Source organism: Sus scrofa, chromosome 1 (assembly GCF_000003025.6).
Source record: "Sus scrofa isolate TJ Tabasco breed Duroc chromosome 1, Sscrofa11.1, whole genome shotgun sequence".
In the NCBI taxonomy this organism is placed as follows: Eukaryota; Metazoa; Chordata; class Mammalia; order Artiodactyla; family Suidae; genus Sus; species Sus scrofa.
In genome coordinates, this window is record NC_010443.5 from 110,049,164 (window position 1) to 110,066,960 (window position 17,797).

A 17,797-nucleotide genomic window follows, 5' to 3' on the forward strand; every position below is an offset into this window, starting at 1 on the left:
ATGTGTTTATGTCTTAATCAGGATCACAAACTTTGGTTATATTTAATGCAAAAATGAGAAATTCAGTAGCACTTCTACATTTTTTTTGTTCACATTAACATTATTTTACTCTAAAGTAATTTAACTTTAGGTTTCAACAGATGACAAACACATTAATTACTTAATTCTAAAATACCCAGGCATGGCGCAGCAGAAACGAATCTGACTGGGAACCATGAGGTTGCAGGTTCGATCCCTGGCCTCACTCAGTGGGTTAAGAATCTGACATTGCCGTGAGCTGTGGTATAGGTCGCAGATGTGGCTTGGATCTGGCATTGCTGTGGCTGCAGCATAGGCCAGAAGCAACAGCTCCAATTAGACCCCTAGCCTGGGAACCTTCATATGCCACTGATGCAGCCGTAAAAAGATAAAAAGACAAAAAAAAATTAAAAAATAAAATAACCTGGGAAGAAATCACTGTTAGGAGGTTAGTCGGCACATGATTTTGTGTGTTCTCTTGTGTTTTCTTTAGCCATGAATTTGAAATACTTAAAATTTTAATTAGTTACTTAAAATTTTTTGTATTATGTATTAATTCTTCTCGTATGGGAAATAATTTATTCTAAATTTTTTCTTCTTTTTTTTTAAGATTTCACCCATAATTCTTAATACTGTGATGACAATAATGGCTGCTCTGTCTCCGAAGACAAAAGATGATGAATCCAAAGATACATCTAAGGAAATGGAAAATCTCTGGGGGGTCAAATCTATTAGTGATTATAACTCTTGGTTTCTTGGAGTTGATATGGCAACAGAAATAACAGAAAATTTCAAAGACATTGAAAATCCATTGATAGAGGAAAATTGTACTGTTGTTATAGAGTCAGTTCAAGTTACCTTAGAATGTGGCCTTGGGCATCGAACTGTGCCTTTATTATTGGCAGAGTCTAAATTCTCAGGAAATATTAAAAATTGGACTTCCCTAATGACTGCTGCTGCTGACATGACATTAGAGGTATGACCACATCATTTCGTACCTCCAGAGGCAACTTCTCAAACGTACAATTGAATTCAGGAATGAGCTGTGTGTGTGTGTGTGTGTGACCGTAGCAAGTGTATATATGAATAGATAATACACTATAATATTTAATTTGTGGATGTATAGTATTATTTATTTGGTCATCATCTTTTAAAGGTTCTTTTGTAAAATAAATTGTTAATGGCAGCAAAGTAAGAGAGTAAAAGAAAATGCACCTTCTTTGTTGTATATATTCTTCATGTCTTTAGGTGTATTGTTATAATGGTTATTGACGCACAACAATCAATTAATATTTTTTCCTATTAATTATGGAAATATGTAGTTAAACTTGAAAGATTCTTATTATAATTATGTGCCTTTTCAGGTTCATTATTACAATGAGACCCATGCTGTTTGGGAGCCACTGATTGAGAGAGTGGAGGGGAAGAGACCATGGAATTTAAGGCTTGCTGTAAGGAAATCGTAAAATATCATTGTATAGACTGACACTAGGCACCTTCATTTCTATGTATGTATTTTTTAGTTCAGAGATTCTCAAGATGTCATTCAGGATCCTTGAAGCCCTTTCAGAGGATCATGCGATCAGAATTCTTTTCAAAATAATATCCAGACATTATATATTATTTTCATTCTCTCATGAGCATATGGTGGTATTTCCAGACTATGTAATTTTGTAACAGAATGAATACAGAAGCAGAGACCACCTATCTTCTCTTAAGGCTTGCACCAAAGAGATTTGTAAATGCTCCTCTTCTCACTGTGCATTTTTAATAGGTAGTTTTCATTAAAATATTATTTATGTTATCTTTGTAATTGATTTTAAATGAATATTTAAATTTTTTTCAGTTTTAGTTTCTCATAGAGTACACATTGATAAGTATAACCACATAAATGAAGCTCTTTGGGATCGTCACTCATTTTAAGAGACCAGAAAACCTAAGAGTTGCTCTTCTGGTTCATGAATTCTTTTGTTATCTCTTTATGGACTTCTTGAGAAAACTTCAGAATTCTAGGTACTGAAGCACATCTTTCTAGATTAACAGGAACATACATTCATGTTCACAGATTATCACAGCACACCTCTTTGAGGCGGCCTGACTCCAGTGTGAGGCACTGAAATTGACTCAGCAAATTCTTATTTTAAAGATGAGCAGTCGCTTATCCTGTGTCCCAGTTTCTTTTCAGTAGAAGCACTATCTCTGACCTACCTCTCTGTGGAATAGGCAGGCTAACAAAGAATGCTTTCCAAGGCTTTTGAAATGCTTTTAGAACAGAAGCTGTGATGGAATATGATGGCTGGTTCAAAGCTTACCATATTATTTATTTATAGGTGTTACTGGTAAAAAGTAGAAGGAATTCCAGATGTTATTCCCGTAAGGCTCAATTTAGACTTCAGGGTCATCTTAGAGTGTCTATCAACATATAAATGACCAATTAGTCAGGTGACACTGGCGAAACAGCTTTCTCTGGGGAATGCGCAGGAGACAAATACGGTAACTCACTTGGAGTGCTTTCCTGGCACAATTCAAAATGTTTTCCTGTGTGGGGGCCACACCCTGAAAGAAGGAATGCTGGTCTGTGCTAAGTTAGGGTGAAGCATTGAATATCTTTGAAAATGAGACTTCTACTATGGAGCCTTAATATAAAGGGACAAATCTAGGAGAATTTAACTCTTTTGACAGTATTTTGATTTTATTATTAATTGGCTAATAAATTTGTTACATATTTTTACTCATAGGTAAAGAAGAATCCAGTCCAGGATAAAAGTTTGATGCCAGGAGATGATTTTATGGTACTTCCTGAGCCTCAAACAGAAGTTAACATTTCTTCAGGAGATACAATGAACATAACAGTATCCAAAAGTTGTCTCAACGTTTTCAACAATTTAGCAAAAGTATGTTTGGTTCTTGCTTGGAATAGTTCAAATAGAGTTTTAAATTGATTTGTGAATTTTTGTTTGTTTGTTTGTTGTCATCAAAGTTAGTTTCCAAAAAAAAAAAAAAAAAAAGGTGTAGCCTTAACTTAGTTTTTGGAAAATTTTGAATTTTGTAGAAATTTCACTGTGATGTTGTGTTCCTTTACAGGGCTTTTCGGAGGGCACTGCTTCTACTTTTGACTATTCTTTAAAAGACCGGGCTCCTTTTACAGTAACAAATTCTGTAGGTGTTCCCATTAAAGTGCAGCCTAGTCATAATCTCAAAGTGATGGGCTCCCTTGAGAAAAGTGATGTATGTGATGTTGGTGCTGGTCAGAGTCTGGAATTGGAATATGCCAACGTGGAGCCTTCACATCAAGGGAAACTCTCTATCCTGAGCCGTCAGGAAAGCTCCCTCTTCACTCTGACATTTGGTATGCAGTATTTTATTTTTAAGGGCATCTTTGGAATTATTGTCAGCTTATTTTTGATAAAGTATGGGAAAATATTTTGCTGCAAATACTTTGAGGGACAACATTTCTAAAGGCTTGAACCACATAGGTGATAAATTTTTGTCTTCTATTTTCTTCCTCCAAACTTGAGAAAATTAAACTTGATTAATTTAAAGATTACCACAGAAAACTCGATTATTTTTAGGCACTTAAATAGTGCAATATGTAGCATGTGTCAAAAAAGATGGGGGTCCAGTAAGGAGAGGAAATAACTATGTTTGAAAGTCCTAAAATGTTGACAGAGTATCACCATTTCAAAAAAGGGTGATTTTTATTGCTATATAGTTGAGACAATGAGGAACAAGTTGGATTTTTTTAATACATTTAAAATCCCAAGAGAAATTATTTTAGGTCAATTTCTAATAGTATCTAGTTTCCTTTCTTTGTTAGTTCCTGTGTCTTAGGAAAGGATTTTGTGTAGTCATCATTTGTACTCATGAGGAAGAACACTCTTGTCATAATTTTGAGATGCTGCTGCTGATTCTCTCTGATAAACATATATGTAAATTAATATTTGGACTGCTTCTCACTTATGCTCTGCCTTAGCACCTCATGGATATACAGAAGTTGCAAAAGTCCCTGTGGCCAGACCTGGACGGCGGCTATATAATGTGTCGAATCCTAATGCCAGTCATTCCAACTCACTCGTGGTACAAATTGATGCAACTGAAGGGAATAAAGTAATTACCCTTCGTTCTCCCCTGCAGGTAATGCATTAAAGCAAATTGTGTTTCTTTAAGTATATCAAGAAATATTAAATTGTTTGGCCAAATATAGGAATATAGTAAAACTTCATTAGTCAATATTGATTGTTCAGAAATAAATAATAGATTGAACTGGCTGCTATTTTCTGTTCAACTGACATTTGTAATATTTTTCATTTAAAATATCTCATAAAACATTCTTGTTAAAGACTGTTTTTTGTTGTCTCCTGGGTTTAAAATTAATGAAACTTTTTGTCTATTCCTTTAAAAATTATAGGAATATTATAGTAATAACTGATTGTCAAATAGGATAACATTCCATTCTGCTTATATTGCATTTTTCAAGTATGTGTGAAAGAATACACAGACCATCCCAGAAAAAAGACCTCCTCAGAAAAAAATTTTTAGCATGTTAATCTGTGTAAATTTTTTTCTACCTTTAAGGCTTTATCGATTTTTCTTTTTCTGTGCATTATTACAAATTTCAGTGTATGGTCCACAAAAGAACATTTCTTCCTACCTATAGCATCAGATGAAAATAAAAGGATTTCAAATTTTGGCCATTATTGTCTCTCCATTTGCTATTAATTCCAGCCTATGTTACACTGGAGTCAAGAAAAAAAATACCATATTTATTTACCTCATATTTATTTTACTATCGTTTTCTGTGTAGTCACATGGTGCAATGAGAAAAGGTTGTAGTGAAGAAAATATTATGGCTGAAGTATTCAAAGATTAATACAAACTTGAAAGATAATAACATACACTAACAATAAATATATATGTAATAAATAGAATATGTGAATATCCTAATAATTTATAACTGCCATGTGAACATCAAGTTTTGTATATGTAGCACTTCAGTATCTTAAAAATTTTCAGTTACCATAAAAATATCTTCCAATATTGGGCTTGAGACTTTTTAGATCTAACAGTAATCAGGTGCAGTTGACATTTTTCTTTTGAATGTCTGCATCTTTTTAAACAACGTGTATGTCTTTTTGTCCAACAGATTAAAAACCATTTCTCGATTGCATTCATCATCTATAAGTATGTTAAGAATGTTAAGCTGTTGGAACGCATTGGAGTAGCCAGACCTGAAGAGGAGTTCCATGTTCCTTTAGATTCATATAGGTAGATATGTCCTTGAGTGCATTAAGCTGTGAAAAGTTATAGAAGATATCTTTTTAATTCTGTGGATTAAGATCTATAATCTAGAAAAAATAACTTCATATCCTTATTATCTTAAGATTTATGTAAACCAGTTTTAAGACACAGTGTTAGAAAAAAAATACGTTTATGTTATTGAATTTACCAGATGAAAATTTCTTGTTGTAAATTTGATGTTTTAGAATTTTCTGAGACAAGTTTTATTTGATTATCTTTGTATTTGAAATGATTTTTTTGAAAAAGTTACTTTTTACAGACTATTTTCTCCCACAACTTACCTCCACTAGTTAGCTATGTGCTGTTGAGCAGGTTTCCTAACCTTTCTTAACCTTGTTTTTCTCATCTGTGAAAATAGAAATAATAGTACTTATCTTGTAGAGTTACCAAGAAGAGCTAATGTGATTCTGTTCCTTAAGTTCTCATTAAGAAAATTTTTCCCCGCATTCTTTTCTTCTTCTGTAGATGTCAGTTGTTTATTCAGCCAGCTGGTATATTAGAGAGTCAATACAAAGTATCCACCACCTATATTTCCTGGAAGGAAGAGCTTCATAGAAGCAGGGAAGTCAAATGTATACTTCAGTGTCCATCAACAGAAATCAACTTCTTACCTCTCATAGTCAATACAGTTGCTGTGCCTGATGAACTAAGCTATATATGTGCACATGGGGAAGACTGGGATCCAGCTTACATCATTCATCTTTATCCTACTGTCACTTTGAGGAATTTTCTCCCATATTCTCTAAGATATTTACTCGAGGTATACGTCTTGCATTTTTGTTTGACTTTTATTATTGCAGGCCATGAACTCTAGGTTTTTTTTGTTTGTTTTTTAATGGTATTTTCAGTTGAAGTCATTGTTTTACATCGCATACTTATAATGTTTTAATAATATTAATAATAGTAAAAATTGGTATAGCATCTGCTTTGTGACAGCCACTGTATCATATGTTTTACATGTATTAACACATTTAATCCTTATAGTAACTTCCTGAAGAACGGTATTAGACCCACTTTACAGATGAGGAAGCTGAGCCACAGAGGGGCTAAGTGACAGGCTTGGGATCCCACGGCTCATAAATCATAGAGCTGGGATTTGAACTTAAGCAGTTTGGCTCCTTGTTCTCCACCACTGAACCCCGCTGCATCTGCTATTAATTAATAATTATAATAATCTGTTTTTTAAGATAGTGAAATTCTCTCAGCTGAAGTATAGTAAAACACTAGTGAGAAAAGACTTCATCTTAATTTATTATAAAGTTAATTTTAAAGTTTCTTATTTGAAAATAATTATTTGGTTCATGTTTCTGTTGAGCTAAAAAATAATGAGTCTAAAGAAACATTAAGGAACATTTTCTAGTAATGAAGTATGATAAATACTTTTAAATTTCTACATGCCACAACATTTCGAAATATAAAAATCCAGAAAGTGTCTGGATCCTAAATTAATTTTCTTTATCTGACAGCGAGCCACTCCTGAGTCATGAAGAATAAAATTAATTAGGTGAACTAAGCAGTATTTATACAAGAAAAGCTTTCAGTAAGGAAGCCTGATTTATTATGTTGCTGTAATTCATTTTAAAGTACTTCCACCTTAGGGAGTTCCCTTTATGGCTCAGTGGTTAAGGAATCCGACTAGGAACCATGAGATTGCAGGTTCAATCCCTGGCTTCGCTCAGTGGGTAGGATCCAGTGTTGCCATGAACTGTGGTGTAGGTCGCAGATGTGGCTCAGATCCCAAATTGCTGTGGCTCTGGCATAGGCCAACGGCTACAGCTCCGATTAGACCCCTAGCCTGGGAACCTCCATGTGCTGTGGGTGTGGCCCTAGAAAAGACAAAAAATAAACTAAAATAAAGTACTTCCACTTTAGATCACTTGTCAGAATAGTTTGATAACACTTTCCTTATTCTGTTTATATGAGAACCATTAGGTGTAGTGTGTGAATAGAGGATGAAGCTGAAGTGAAGACAGCAAAGTGACTTATCTAATGACATAGCTCTTAATGGAAAATAGCCAGTGTTCCTGAATCCAGCCTTTGATTCTTGGATGGTCTGACTTTTTCTCAGAAATTATAGCCATTGGCCTGCTAGTTGGCAAAAGACAGTTTCTGCCTTTGGCTGTGATACAGTGTTTTCTTTTTAGTCCTTTCTAATTATTGGACATTCATAATATGTAAACATGGTGCCTTAAAGACTTGTCAGTTTATCTGAATCTGGTATGTTATTTAGGATTTGTATAAAATATGGAAGCTATTGTAGAGACCTTTAAAAAATTGGTAAGCAAATTTAGTTCTTATTTGTTTGTTTATAGGGAACAGCAGAAACTCATGAACTAGCAGAAGGCTGTGCTTCTGATGTTCTACACTCAAGAATCAGTGGAGAAATAATGGAATTAGTTCTGATGAAATATCAGGGCAAAAACTGGAATGGACATTTCCGTATCTGTGATACACTTCCCGAATTCTTCCTTGTGTGTTTTTCTTCTGACTCCGCAGAAACGTTAACAGTTGACTTGTCAATACATGTCAAGCGAATTGGCAGCCAGATGGAGCTGTCCATCTTTAGTCCCTACTGGCTAATCAACAAGACTTCTCGGGTTCTCCAATATCGTTCGGAAGATATTCATGTGAAGCATCCAGCTGATTTTAGGGATATTATTTTATTCTCTTTCAAGAAGAAGAACATTTTTAGTAAAAACAAGGTGTGTTTTTGTTGATATAACAAATTAAGATAAATTATGTTTATTATCTATTTATTATTAATCTAAAGCCATAATTCCTTGTTTGCTAAGTGCCACTAGTATGAATTAGGTCCAAGAGGACTCTTAAGAAACACATGATGAAGGAGTTTACGTCATGGCTCAGCAGTTAACAAACCCGACTAGGATTGATGAGGATGTGGGTTTGATCCCTGGCTTCACACAGTGGGTTAAGGATCCAGTGTTGCCGTGGGCTGTGGTATAGGTCTAAGACGCAACTCGGATCCTGTGTTGCTAGGCCAACAGTTGTAGCTCTGATTGGACCCCTAGCCTGGAAACCTCTATATGCTGCGGGTACAGCCCTAAAAAGCAAAAAAAAAAAAAAAGAGGGAGAAAGAAAGAAAAAAGAAATACATGATCAAGTGAGATATTAGGAACTAACAACAGTGGTTTCCTAAGAGTGATGTACCCTTTTCTCCAGTGACCCTAGAATTACTTCTGTTCTTGAAGTAGTGTCTAGTAGAAAGCTTGATTTTATGTAGGTTACCAGTGATGAAATGGCATTTCAAAAGATAAAGCAGTTGAATGTGGTTTGTTTTAACTGAGCCCTCTTATGTGTGAAGCACCAAGGTCGGCCTTCAAGAGAGAAGCCTCGTGCCTAAGGTCTGATCCTTTATGCTCTGGTCCCTTCTTTCCTTATCAGACTCATATCTTGGTACTGTTTATGTCTGGGCCTTTGTATAGCTGTACCCTCTGCCTAGAATGCCTCCTCCCTTAAGGTTTCCCCGTCTGTCTCATGTTTCCTCATTATCTGCTGTTCATACCTTGGCATTCTGCTCTGGCCTGACATGTGTGAGGATTTTCTGACCCTCTAACGTTGGGGTAGATAGCCCATCTGTGTTCCCCTAGAGCAGTGCTTCTCAAGTGTCAGTGTACATTAGAATCACCTAGAGGACTTTGAGAACACATTTCTGGGTCATGCCCCATAGTTTGATTCAGTGCATCCAGTAGGATCTGAGAGTTTGCATTTCTCACAGATTGCCAGGTGATGCTGATGCTGCTGGCCCAGGGACCACACTTTGAGAACCTCTGTCTTAGAGTGTTGATTAGTACTTGATACTGTAATTACCTGTTTATGTGTCTGACCTCTAGTTGTCCTCAGGTTTTATTTATCATCTAGTTGAATAGATGGAGGTTAATAGAGAGGCACAATTAGATCTGGTCTATCTAAATCCCGTAGCCAGAAGTAAACCTTTTAGCCTCTTACCTTGATATCATTTTATTTCTCTTATCTGGCTCTTACCACATTGAGTACATCTTGGATCATTAGTATGTACGTAGTTATGTAGTATGTATTTCCTGTCTCTCTGTTTAGTTGGACGCTCATTGAAGATAGGAACTGTGTCTTGCAGTCTGCTCACCACAAGAAATTTTCATTTGTTGTTTGCAGGATAATGTTAAAGGCATGGATTTGTATATTCTCAGACTTTAAAAACTTGATAGCTCTATATTAAAAGTCTTAACACTGGAAAATATTGTTTTACATTACAGTTCCTTTTTAAATAACAGAGGGTCTCATTGGTATACATCTTTTTTTTTAATAATTTTTTTATTTTCCCACTGTACAGCAAGGGGGTCAGGTTATCCTTACATATATACATTACAATTACATTTTTTCCCCCACCATTTGTTCTGTTGCAACATGAGTATCTAGACAAAGTTCTCAATGCTATTCAGCAGGATCTCCTTGTAAATCTAATCTAAGTTGTGTCTGATAAGCCCAAGCTCCCAATCCCTCCCACCCCTCCCCCTCCCATCAGGCAGCCACAAGTCTCTTCTCCAAGTCTATGATTTTCTTTTCTGAGGAGATGTTCATTTGTGCTGGATATTAGATTCCAGTTATAAGTGATATCATATGGTATGTGTCTTTGTCTTTCTGGCTCATTTCACTCAGGATGAGATTCTCGAGTTCCATCCATGTTGCTCAAATGGCATTATGTCATTCTTTTTTATGGCTGAGTAGTATGCCATTGTGTATATATACCACCTCTTCCAAATCCAATCATCTATCGATGGACATTTGGGTTGTTTCCATGTCTTGGCTATTGTGAATAGTGCTGCAATGAACATGCGGGTGCACGTGTCTCTTTTAAGGAGAGTTTTGTCTGGATAGATGCCCAAGAGTGGGATTGCGGGGTCATATGGAAGTTCTATGTATAGATTTCTAAGGTATCTCCAAACTGTTCTCCATAGTGGCTGTATCATTGGTATACATCTTTAAATTCACTATGCTCATTGCGTAGGTGAATGGGAAGGTCAGAGTTCTGCTTTTATTATACTAGACCCTACAGTTTCTGTGGTTCTGTTATCCATTTGCAGTATGGCTTGGATTATATTTTTCTTGTGTCTCATGTTACTAAATAAACTTTTAGTGGTTTAGCAGGTGTCTATCAAATAAAATTAATGTAGTATTTTAGATTTTTTTATGATGATTTGTGTTCCCTGATGTAGGTACAATTAAAAATTTCAACTAGTTCCTGGTCTAATAGTTTTTCATTGGATACAGTGGGAAATTATGGGTGTGTGAAGTGTCCTGCCAACAATATGGAATACCTGGTAAGATTTTGTTTGCTTATTTACCTTTGATTTCATTCACATTTTCTTCAGTTCAGTAAAAGAGCAAGATCCCAAGGGGTATAGAAATGTGAACTCAAAGTAGTATGTGGAGGACTGTTACATCTGTCTGTGTCTGCTGGTATCAAGGCAAAACCTAAAGTTGTCAAAGTGTAAGATGGTGAGTTGAAGGAGTTTCCTGGTGCTCTAGTGGTTAGGGCCTGGTGCTTTCACCACTGCAGCCAGGGTTCAGTCCCTGGTCTGGGAACTGAGATCCCACATCATGTTGCTGCACGCCATGGCTGAGGAGGGAGAGAAAGGATAGTGAGTTGCACTGTTCAGGCATCTTGGTAAATTTTGAAAATAGACCAGAATCACTCCATACCACACTCTGCCAGGCTTTTCTTAAATTTAACTGTGAGAATTTGAATAATCTGATGTTAATTGACTTGTTTTATTACCACTTTGAAATTTTTATTTTATTTTATTGACACCAGATAATAAAGCAGCAAAATGTGATCATATACTAATTTTAAAATAACTTGTTTTGCAATGTAAAAAAGTACAGGATTTTAAAAAATTGTTTGTAATTACAAGTCCTCCTTAAATTACTGATTGATATTTTTTGAATTGATTTCTGAAGGAGCTAAACTAAGGAAACAAAATTTTTCTGCTTAGGGAGAGGATAATCAGTCGTGTAATATGGCTTATAGTTACCATTTTAAGAAATCTTATTTTACAGTATTTTGAGAAATCTGTATGTGAATGGTCTGTGTGTGTGTGTGTGTGTGTGTGTGTGTGTGTGTGTGTATGTACATATTTCAAGCTATGTAAAGTACTGGGAAATGCTAAGCTTTTTGTTTCCTTTCCATAGGTTGGTGTTAGCATCAAAATGAGCAGCTTTAATCTTACACGAATAGTTACTTTGACTCCTTTTTATACCATTGAGAACAAGTCATCCTTAGAAATAGAAGTTGGTGAAATTGCATCTGATGGCTCAATGCCAACTAATAAATGGAACTATATTGCTTCTTCAGAGGTAATGTTTTTCTATAATATACAAATAGGTATAGACATGTAAATAAGAATTATATATATCTTTGTCATACTCACTTTGCTACCATATTTGTGTGTTAAAATATGACAGCCAGCTTTGGAAGACTTTTCTTTCATACTGTAAGAGTATGTTAAAAGAAAAAAATTATTGATACCATTTGCTAGCCCAATCTAGACTGTTAAAATTATCCTCTAGTTCTTCCTATGTGTATAAGCATGGGTATGTACTGTAGAAAGTACACAAAGATAGTGTACTGTGTATTGTCTCAATAGTCAAGATAATGTCCTTATATTCAAGAAGCTTCTAAACTTGTTGAAGGGCTTAAGACCCATGTAAATTAATACATGGAGAAGAAAATAATATATAGTAAGGGAGAGGTGATTGTAGAATCTTGGAATAGATGAGCTGGAAGTCTCCTTGACAATTTCCAAAAATTCAACCCCCGTACTTTACATGGAAGGAAATTGAATCTCATACTTTTTTAGGTCAGTAAAGTTATTGGAGGTTGACGTCATTGTGGTCTAGATCAAAACGGAAAGTTTCCTAGAAGAGCTGCCCTTTAAATTAAAAAGAAGACTTGATAAGATTTAAGATGAAAAGATTAAGTGTGGAGGAGAGAACAGGCATAAAAAATAAGCATTAGTGCTTGATATGCCCAAATTTTTCACCAAATCCGCTGAATTAAGGATAGGACCATTCTTCTGTACATCTCCAAAAAAAAAAAAAAAAAAAAAGAAAGAAAACTAAAAATTTTTAAAACACTTAGTAAAAAAACTTAAGAGGGATTCCAATTACAATATAAACAACTTCTAAGAGGTTAAACCTCTTAAGAGACACAGACTTTCCAAGGCACTTGGAATGATCTCTGTAGACTTGGTAACAAATAAATGCTTCTTAGGTTTTTATCTTTGATGTGAGTTGGACAGCAGTAGCCTTTTTATTCAGAAATAGAATTTTTCCAGTATTCTGTAACAGGGGAACTTTTGTTTTAGGAGCTAAAATCTCAATTTTACAAATAAGAAACCTGAGGCTCAAACAGGAGCATGATTTGATTAAGAGCAAACAGCTAGGAAGATAGTGTCAGGACTTCCAGGAAGGTCCTCTGCCTTCACTTGTCTTCTGGCTTATCTAGGATAAGCTACTCTGTGAAAGAACTTGTAGTGCACTCATAGTGCATCTTTTTTTTTTTTTTTTTTTTTTTTGGTCTTTTTGCCTTTTCTAGGGCTGCTCCCATGGCATATGGAGGTTCCCAGGCTAGGGGTCCAAACAGAGCTGTAGCCGCCGACCTACACCAGAGCCACAGCAATGTGGCATCCAAGCTGCAAAGTCTGCAACCTGTACCATAGCTCATGGCAACGCCGGATCCTTAACCCACTGAGCAAGGCCAGGGACCGAACCCGAAACCTCATGGTTCCTAGTCGGATTCATTAACCACTGCGCCATGACGGGAACTCCACTCATAGTGCATCTTAAGATGGAATGAATAAAAGCAAATGTTATTCAGATTATAATTTTTAAATATTCAAGATATTTGAGTCTTTTTTTTTTTTTTTTTTTTTTTTTTTTGTCTTTTGTCTTTTTAGGACCGAACCTGTGGCATATGGAGGTTCCCAGGCTAGGATCCAATCGGAACTTTAGCTGCCAGCCTACACCACAGCTCATGGCAACGCCAGATCCCTAACCCACTGAGCGAGGCCAGGGATCAAACCTGCAACCCCATGGTTCCTAGTCAGATTCATTTCCGCTGCACCACAGTGGGAACTCCTATTTGAGCCAATCTTAATAGTGCTTCAGTTTCTCATTTTGTAATTAGTCCAGAAGTATGTAAACACCTATGTATCTTTTCTTCTGATGGAGTTTCTTTGGCTTCATAAATAGTTGTACTGTAAATGATCTTAATATGAGATGTAGAAGCACTGTTTTAAGAAAAGTGAAAATCAACTATAATAGAAAAAATAAAAACCTAAAAAAGAAACTTAGTAATAATTGAATCATGACCAATTGAGAATTGAAAACTTTATTAGCTGCTCTCTTATTCATACTCTAGTATTGTTTTTAAGACTGATGTTAGCTTTTATATTTTTAGTGCCTTCCATTTTGGCCTGAAAAATTTTCAGGCAAACTTTGTGTGAGAGTGGTGGGCTATGAGGAATCCTCCAAGCCGTTCTTTTATAACCAGCGGGATAATGGCACTTTATTGAGCCTAGAAGATCTGGTAAGTTTTCCTGTTTTAAAATAAAGTGACTTTGATTTTTACAGTTTGCTTTAAATATTTTATTAAACCGTACTATAAAAAATACTGATAATCATCTGAAGGTGTAGTATATAAATATATAATGCTGTTTGTATATTTGTAAGAAATCAGAGGCAGTGTACTTTTTAGGAAGAACTTAAAAAAATAGTCTTTCTCTATCTGTGTAACTGATTGAGATTCTAAATGTAACATGTTCAGTTTACCAACACCTCAAACATACTTTTTTTTCCTACAATAGAATGGGGGTCTCTTGGTGGATGTCGAGACTGCTACACATTCAACTGTCATAAGCTTTTCTGATTACCATGAGGGATCTGCACCTGCCCTTATAATAAACCATACACCATGGGACGTTCTCACATATAAACAGAGGTATGAAAAACAAATGTTCTTGGGAAGTCTGATTTGCTTTTACTGGTCCACAGTCCCTTTCTAGGAGATACTTGGAGCTACATGTGTTTTACATTGCACGTGTTTTCAAATTTTAGAAAACTAATGGGGAATACATGCTATTTATTACTAATTCTCTCAGCGGATTTTGAGACAGTATTCTGTAATCCAGCACGTTAATATTCCTTCAGCAAAACAACCTGTGAATATTCATAACAAATGGAATAAATGAAACTATTAATAGTTTCACCTCAGTTCAGATCAAGTTTTGTTGCCAAATAACTTTTAACACTAAACTTAGAGAAAATATTTGGACTTTTGAGCTTTTTAAATTTCAGAAATGCAAGTAAGGAATCATGAACCTGTTTAAATATTATCATCTTTTGTAATCTGGTGATGCTCAGTGAACCTCTCCCTATAAATCTGTATCTAGTTGTTTTTTTTTTTCTTTTTTTTGGAATAGTAGATTAAATAAGGCAGATAATTAAAGAAAGATTAAAAATAATAGACTTGGAGAATAGACTTGTGGCTGCTGGGGGGAGAGGGAGGGAGTGGGAGGGATCAGGAGCTTGGGATTATCAGATGCAAACTATTGCTCTTGGAATGGGTTTACAATGAGATCCTGCTGTGTAGCATTGAGAACTATGTCTAGGTACTTACATTGCAACAGAACAATGGGAGGAAAAAGAATGTATACATGTATGTGTAACTTGGTCCCCATGATGTACAGTGGAAAAAATAAATAAATAAAAAAGAAAGATTAAAGGAGAAGGTTAGGTAGTGATGTTGAATGTACAGGCTGATAGGAATTTTGTTGTTCTTGACTGTGCCATCATTTGGCTTGGATGATGCGATTAAATAATGATATAGCAGATAACTTTAAATCCTTAAAATATGTAATACTTATTTGCAAAGAATTATTATTATAAATCTGTAAGGTATATATATATGTATATGGAATTACATATATAATATAGTGCCTTGCAGATTTACTTATACTTTTTTTTTATTTACCTATTCTTTTTTTTTAAATTTACCTATTCTTAACGCTCATGCCTTGAATCTGCTGAGAGATATAAAGCATAGATTGAAATGAAAACCTGATTGGGTTATTTTTTATTTTAGTCCTCTGAAAAGTTTTTTGTACTTCCTAGAGCAATGCTTCTTAAGTATCAATATTAAAATCTCTTAGAAATCTTGTTAAGATGCAAATTCTGATTTAGTAGGTTTTAGGTGGGCCCAGAATTTTGCACTTTCCAGCAAGCCTCCAGGTAATGCTGACGCTGCTGGTGCATAGACCATACTTAGAGTAGCAAAGTTATGGACCCAATTATTTTTCCTCTGAGACCCATATTTTTTGTGCATTGCATTTGATTAAAAATCTTAAATTTGAAAAGTTCCCGTCGTGGCTCAGTGGTTAACGAATCTGAGTAGGAATCATGAGGTTACGGTTCGATCTCAGGCCTTGCTCAGTGGGTTAAGGATCCAGCATTGCCGTGAGCTGTAGTGTAGGTTGCAGATGCGGCTTGGATCCTGCATTGCTGTGGCTCTGGTGTAGGCCGGTGGCTAAAGCTCCGATTGGACCCCTAGCCTGGGAACCTCCATATGCTGCGGGAGTGGCCCAAGAAATAGCAAAAAGACACACAAAAAAAAAAAAAATTCTTAAATTTGAGCACCAAGTAAAGTTCCTCTGCTACTAAAAAATGTACTATTCACAACCTTTTCTGTAGGCGAATTCTGAGATAGCATCTTTTTACCTTAATGAATTCCATTAGTATGATCTTGTTTGGACTGTTTGAGAGTATATAGCAGAAAGGGCAATCAATAGTTTAGTCCTGCAAGCTTCAAAATCACTAGTGTTTTTTTTTTTTTTTAACATTTTAGGGTACTTATTTTTAGGCAGAAGTGTGTTTTGCTAACAAAGACAATTTTATAAAATGTTTGTGCCAGTCTTCTCCTCAGTAAACCACAGATCCAGGTTTCTCAAGACCAGGATATTTGAATTTTCCATCTGTTGTTTATGTTTCAGGGGGTCACAGGAAGAAATGGTACTGCTGCCAAGGCAAGGTCGACTCTTTGCCTGGGCAGACCCTACTGGTACCAGAAAACTTACATGGAGTTATGCAGCAAACATTGGGGAACACGATCTGTTAAAGGTATCATTTGATGTGAACGGGCACTATTGGAATTACCTGATAGCAAAGGAAATAGACAAGCTAGCTTCACACAGTCATCTTTGTCTTTACTAACTAAAAATGAATTGAAAGTGTTTTCAAAATAAGTTGCTTTTGGGTCTTAGATTGCAGATAATTCATGCCATTATAGGTTGCAGACCGGGCTTGGATCCCGAGTTCCTGTGGCTTTCATGTAGGCCAGCAACTGCAGCTCTGATTTGACCCCTAGTCTAGGAAACTTTCCATATGCTGTAGGTGCAGCCCTAAAAAAAACAAAAAAAAACATGAGCATCTTCTAACAAAGTGTTTTTATTTTTATTTATTCATTTTTGTCTTTTGTCTTTTTAGGGCCGCACCTGTGGCATATGGAGGTTCCCGGCCTAGGGGTCTAATCAGAGCTGTAGCTGCTGGCCTACGCTAGAGCCATAGCAATGCCAGATCTGAGCCTCGTCTGCGACCTACACCACAGTTCATAGCAGCAGTGGATCCTTAACCCACTGAGTGAGGCCAGGGATCGAGCGCACAACCTCGTGGTTCCTAGTTGGATTCGTTTCTGCTGTGCCACAATGGGAACTTCACAAAGCATTTTTAAAATGTCAAGGAAAACTTACAGTGCTGAAAGTCAACTGAAACACAGTTGCCTGAGGATATTTTAACACACCTCATCTAATTTTTAACAGATTAAATAGATGAAAAACAAATAGGATTAGAGAGTATTTGTGCATTTTTTTGTGTGTGTTTTTAGGGCTGCACCCATGGCGTACGGAGGTTCTGAGGCTAGGGGTCCAATCGGAGTTGTAGCTGCCGGCCTGCAGCAACTCGGGATCCAAGCCGTGTCTGCAACTTACACCACAGCTAAAGTTGAACCAAGATACATACCATATTTTGTAGTTTACAAAGAAACAATTTATCTTCTTAATAGGTCCCTCTGAAACATACAATTTGATCACGTTAGAGTAAAAAAAAATTGTGTGTTTTGACATATATTAAAAGCATTAGATAAATTTTAAACAGCAGCAAAAGCCTGCTATTCCTATGCTCCTGGTAACATCCTTTATTTGTTTGCTTTTGTTTTTGTTTTCCAAGAAAGCATGAGGTGAAAAGCACAAAGCACATAGTAGGTATTTACACTGCCTGTTGAAATAAACTGTAGTGACGTTTACATAAAGTCCAGAGTAAAGAGAAATCGTTATTTAAATCTCTGAAAAAGATCACCAAATCAGGCCTCATATTTTTAAGTATTAAATGAGACTGTCAGCCAAGAAGGCTCTTCTTAATATAAACTTATCACCAT

At 35.8% G+C, this 17,797-nt stretch overlaps 1 protein-coding gene across 4 annotated transcripts in view; it reads left to right on the top strand.

Annotated features, from left to right (window-relative positions):
• VPS13C (vacuolar protein sorting 13 homolog C) overlaps positions 1-17,797 on the top strand; it is a 174,251-nt gene that overhangs the window by 117,895 nt on the left and 38,559 nt on the right. For all 4 annotated transcript variants that reach the window (XM_021094365.1, XM_021094373.1, XM_021094362.1 and 1 more), the window contains 13 exons: positions 629-994; positions 1,383-1,469; positions 2,757-2,912; positions 3,103-3,367; positions 3,992-4,152; positions 5,162-5,283; positions 5,782-6,076; positions 7,629-8,018; positions 10,527-10,631; positions 11,503-11,667; positions 13,772-13,900; positions 14,178-14,311; positions 16,359-16,485. In XM_021094365.1, coding sequence (XP_020950024.1) covers positions 629-994; positions 1,383-1,469; positions 2,757-2,912; positions 3,103-3,367; positions 3,992-4,152; positions 5,162-5,283; positions 5,782-6,076; positions 7,629-8,018; positions 10,527-10,631; positions 11,503-11,667; positions 13,772-13,900; positions 14,178-14,311; positions 16,359-16,485 — 2,502 coding nt within the window. The remainder of the gene's footprint in view (positions 1-628; positions 995-1,382; positions 1,470-2,756; positions 2,913-3,102; positions 3,368-3,991; positions 4,153-5,161; positions 5,284-5,781; positions 6,077-7,628; positions 8,019-10,526; positions 10,632-11,502; positions 11,668-13,771; positions 13,901-14,177; positions 14,312-16,358; positions 16,486-17,797) is intronic.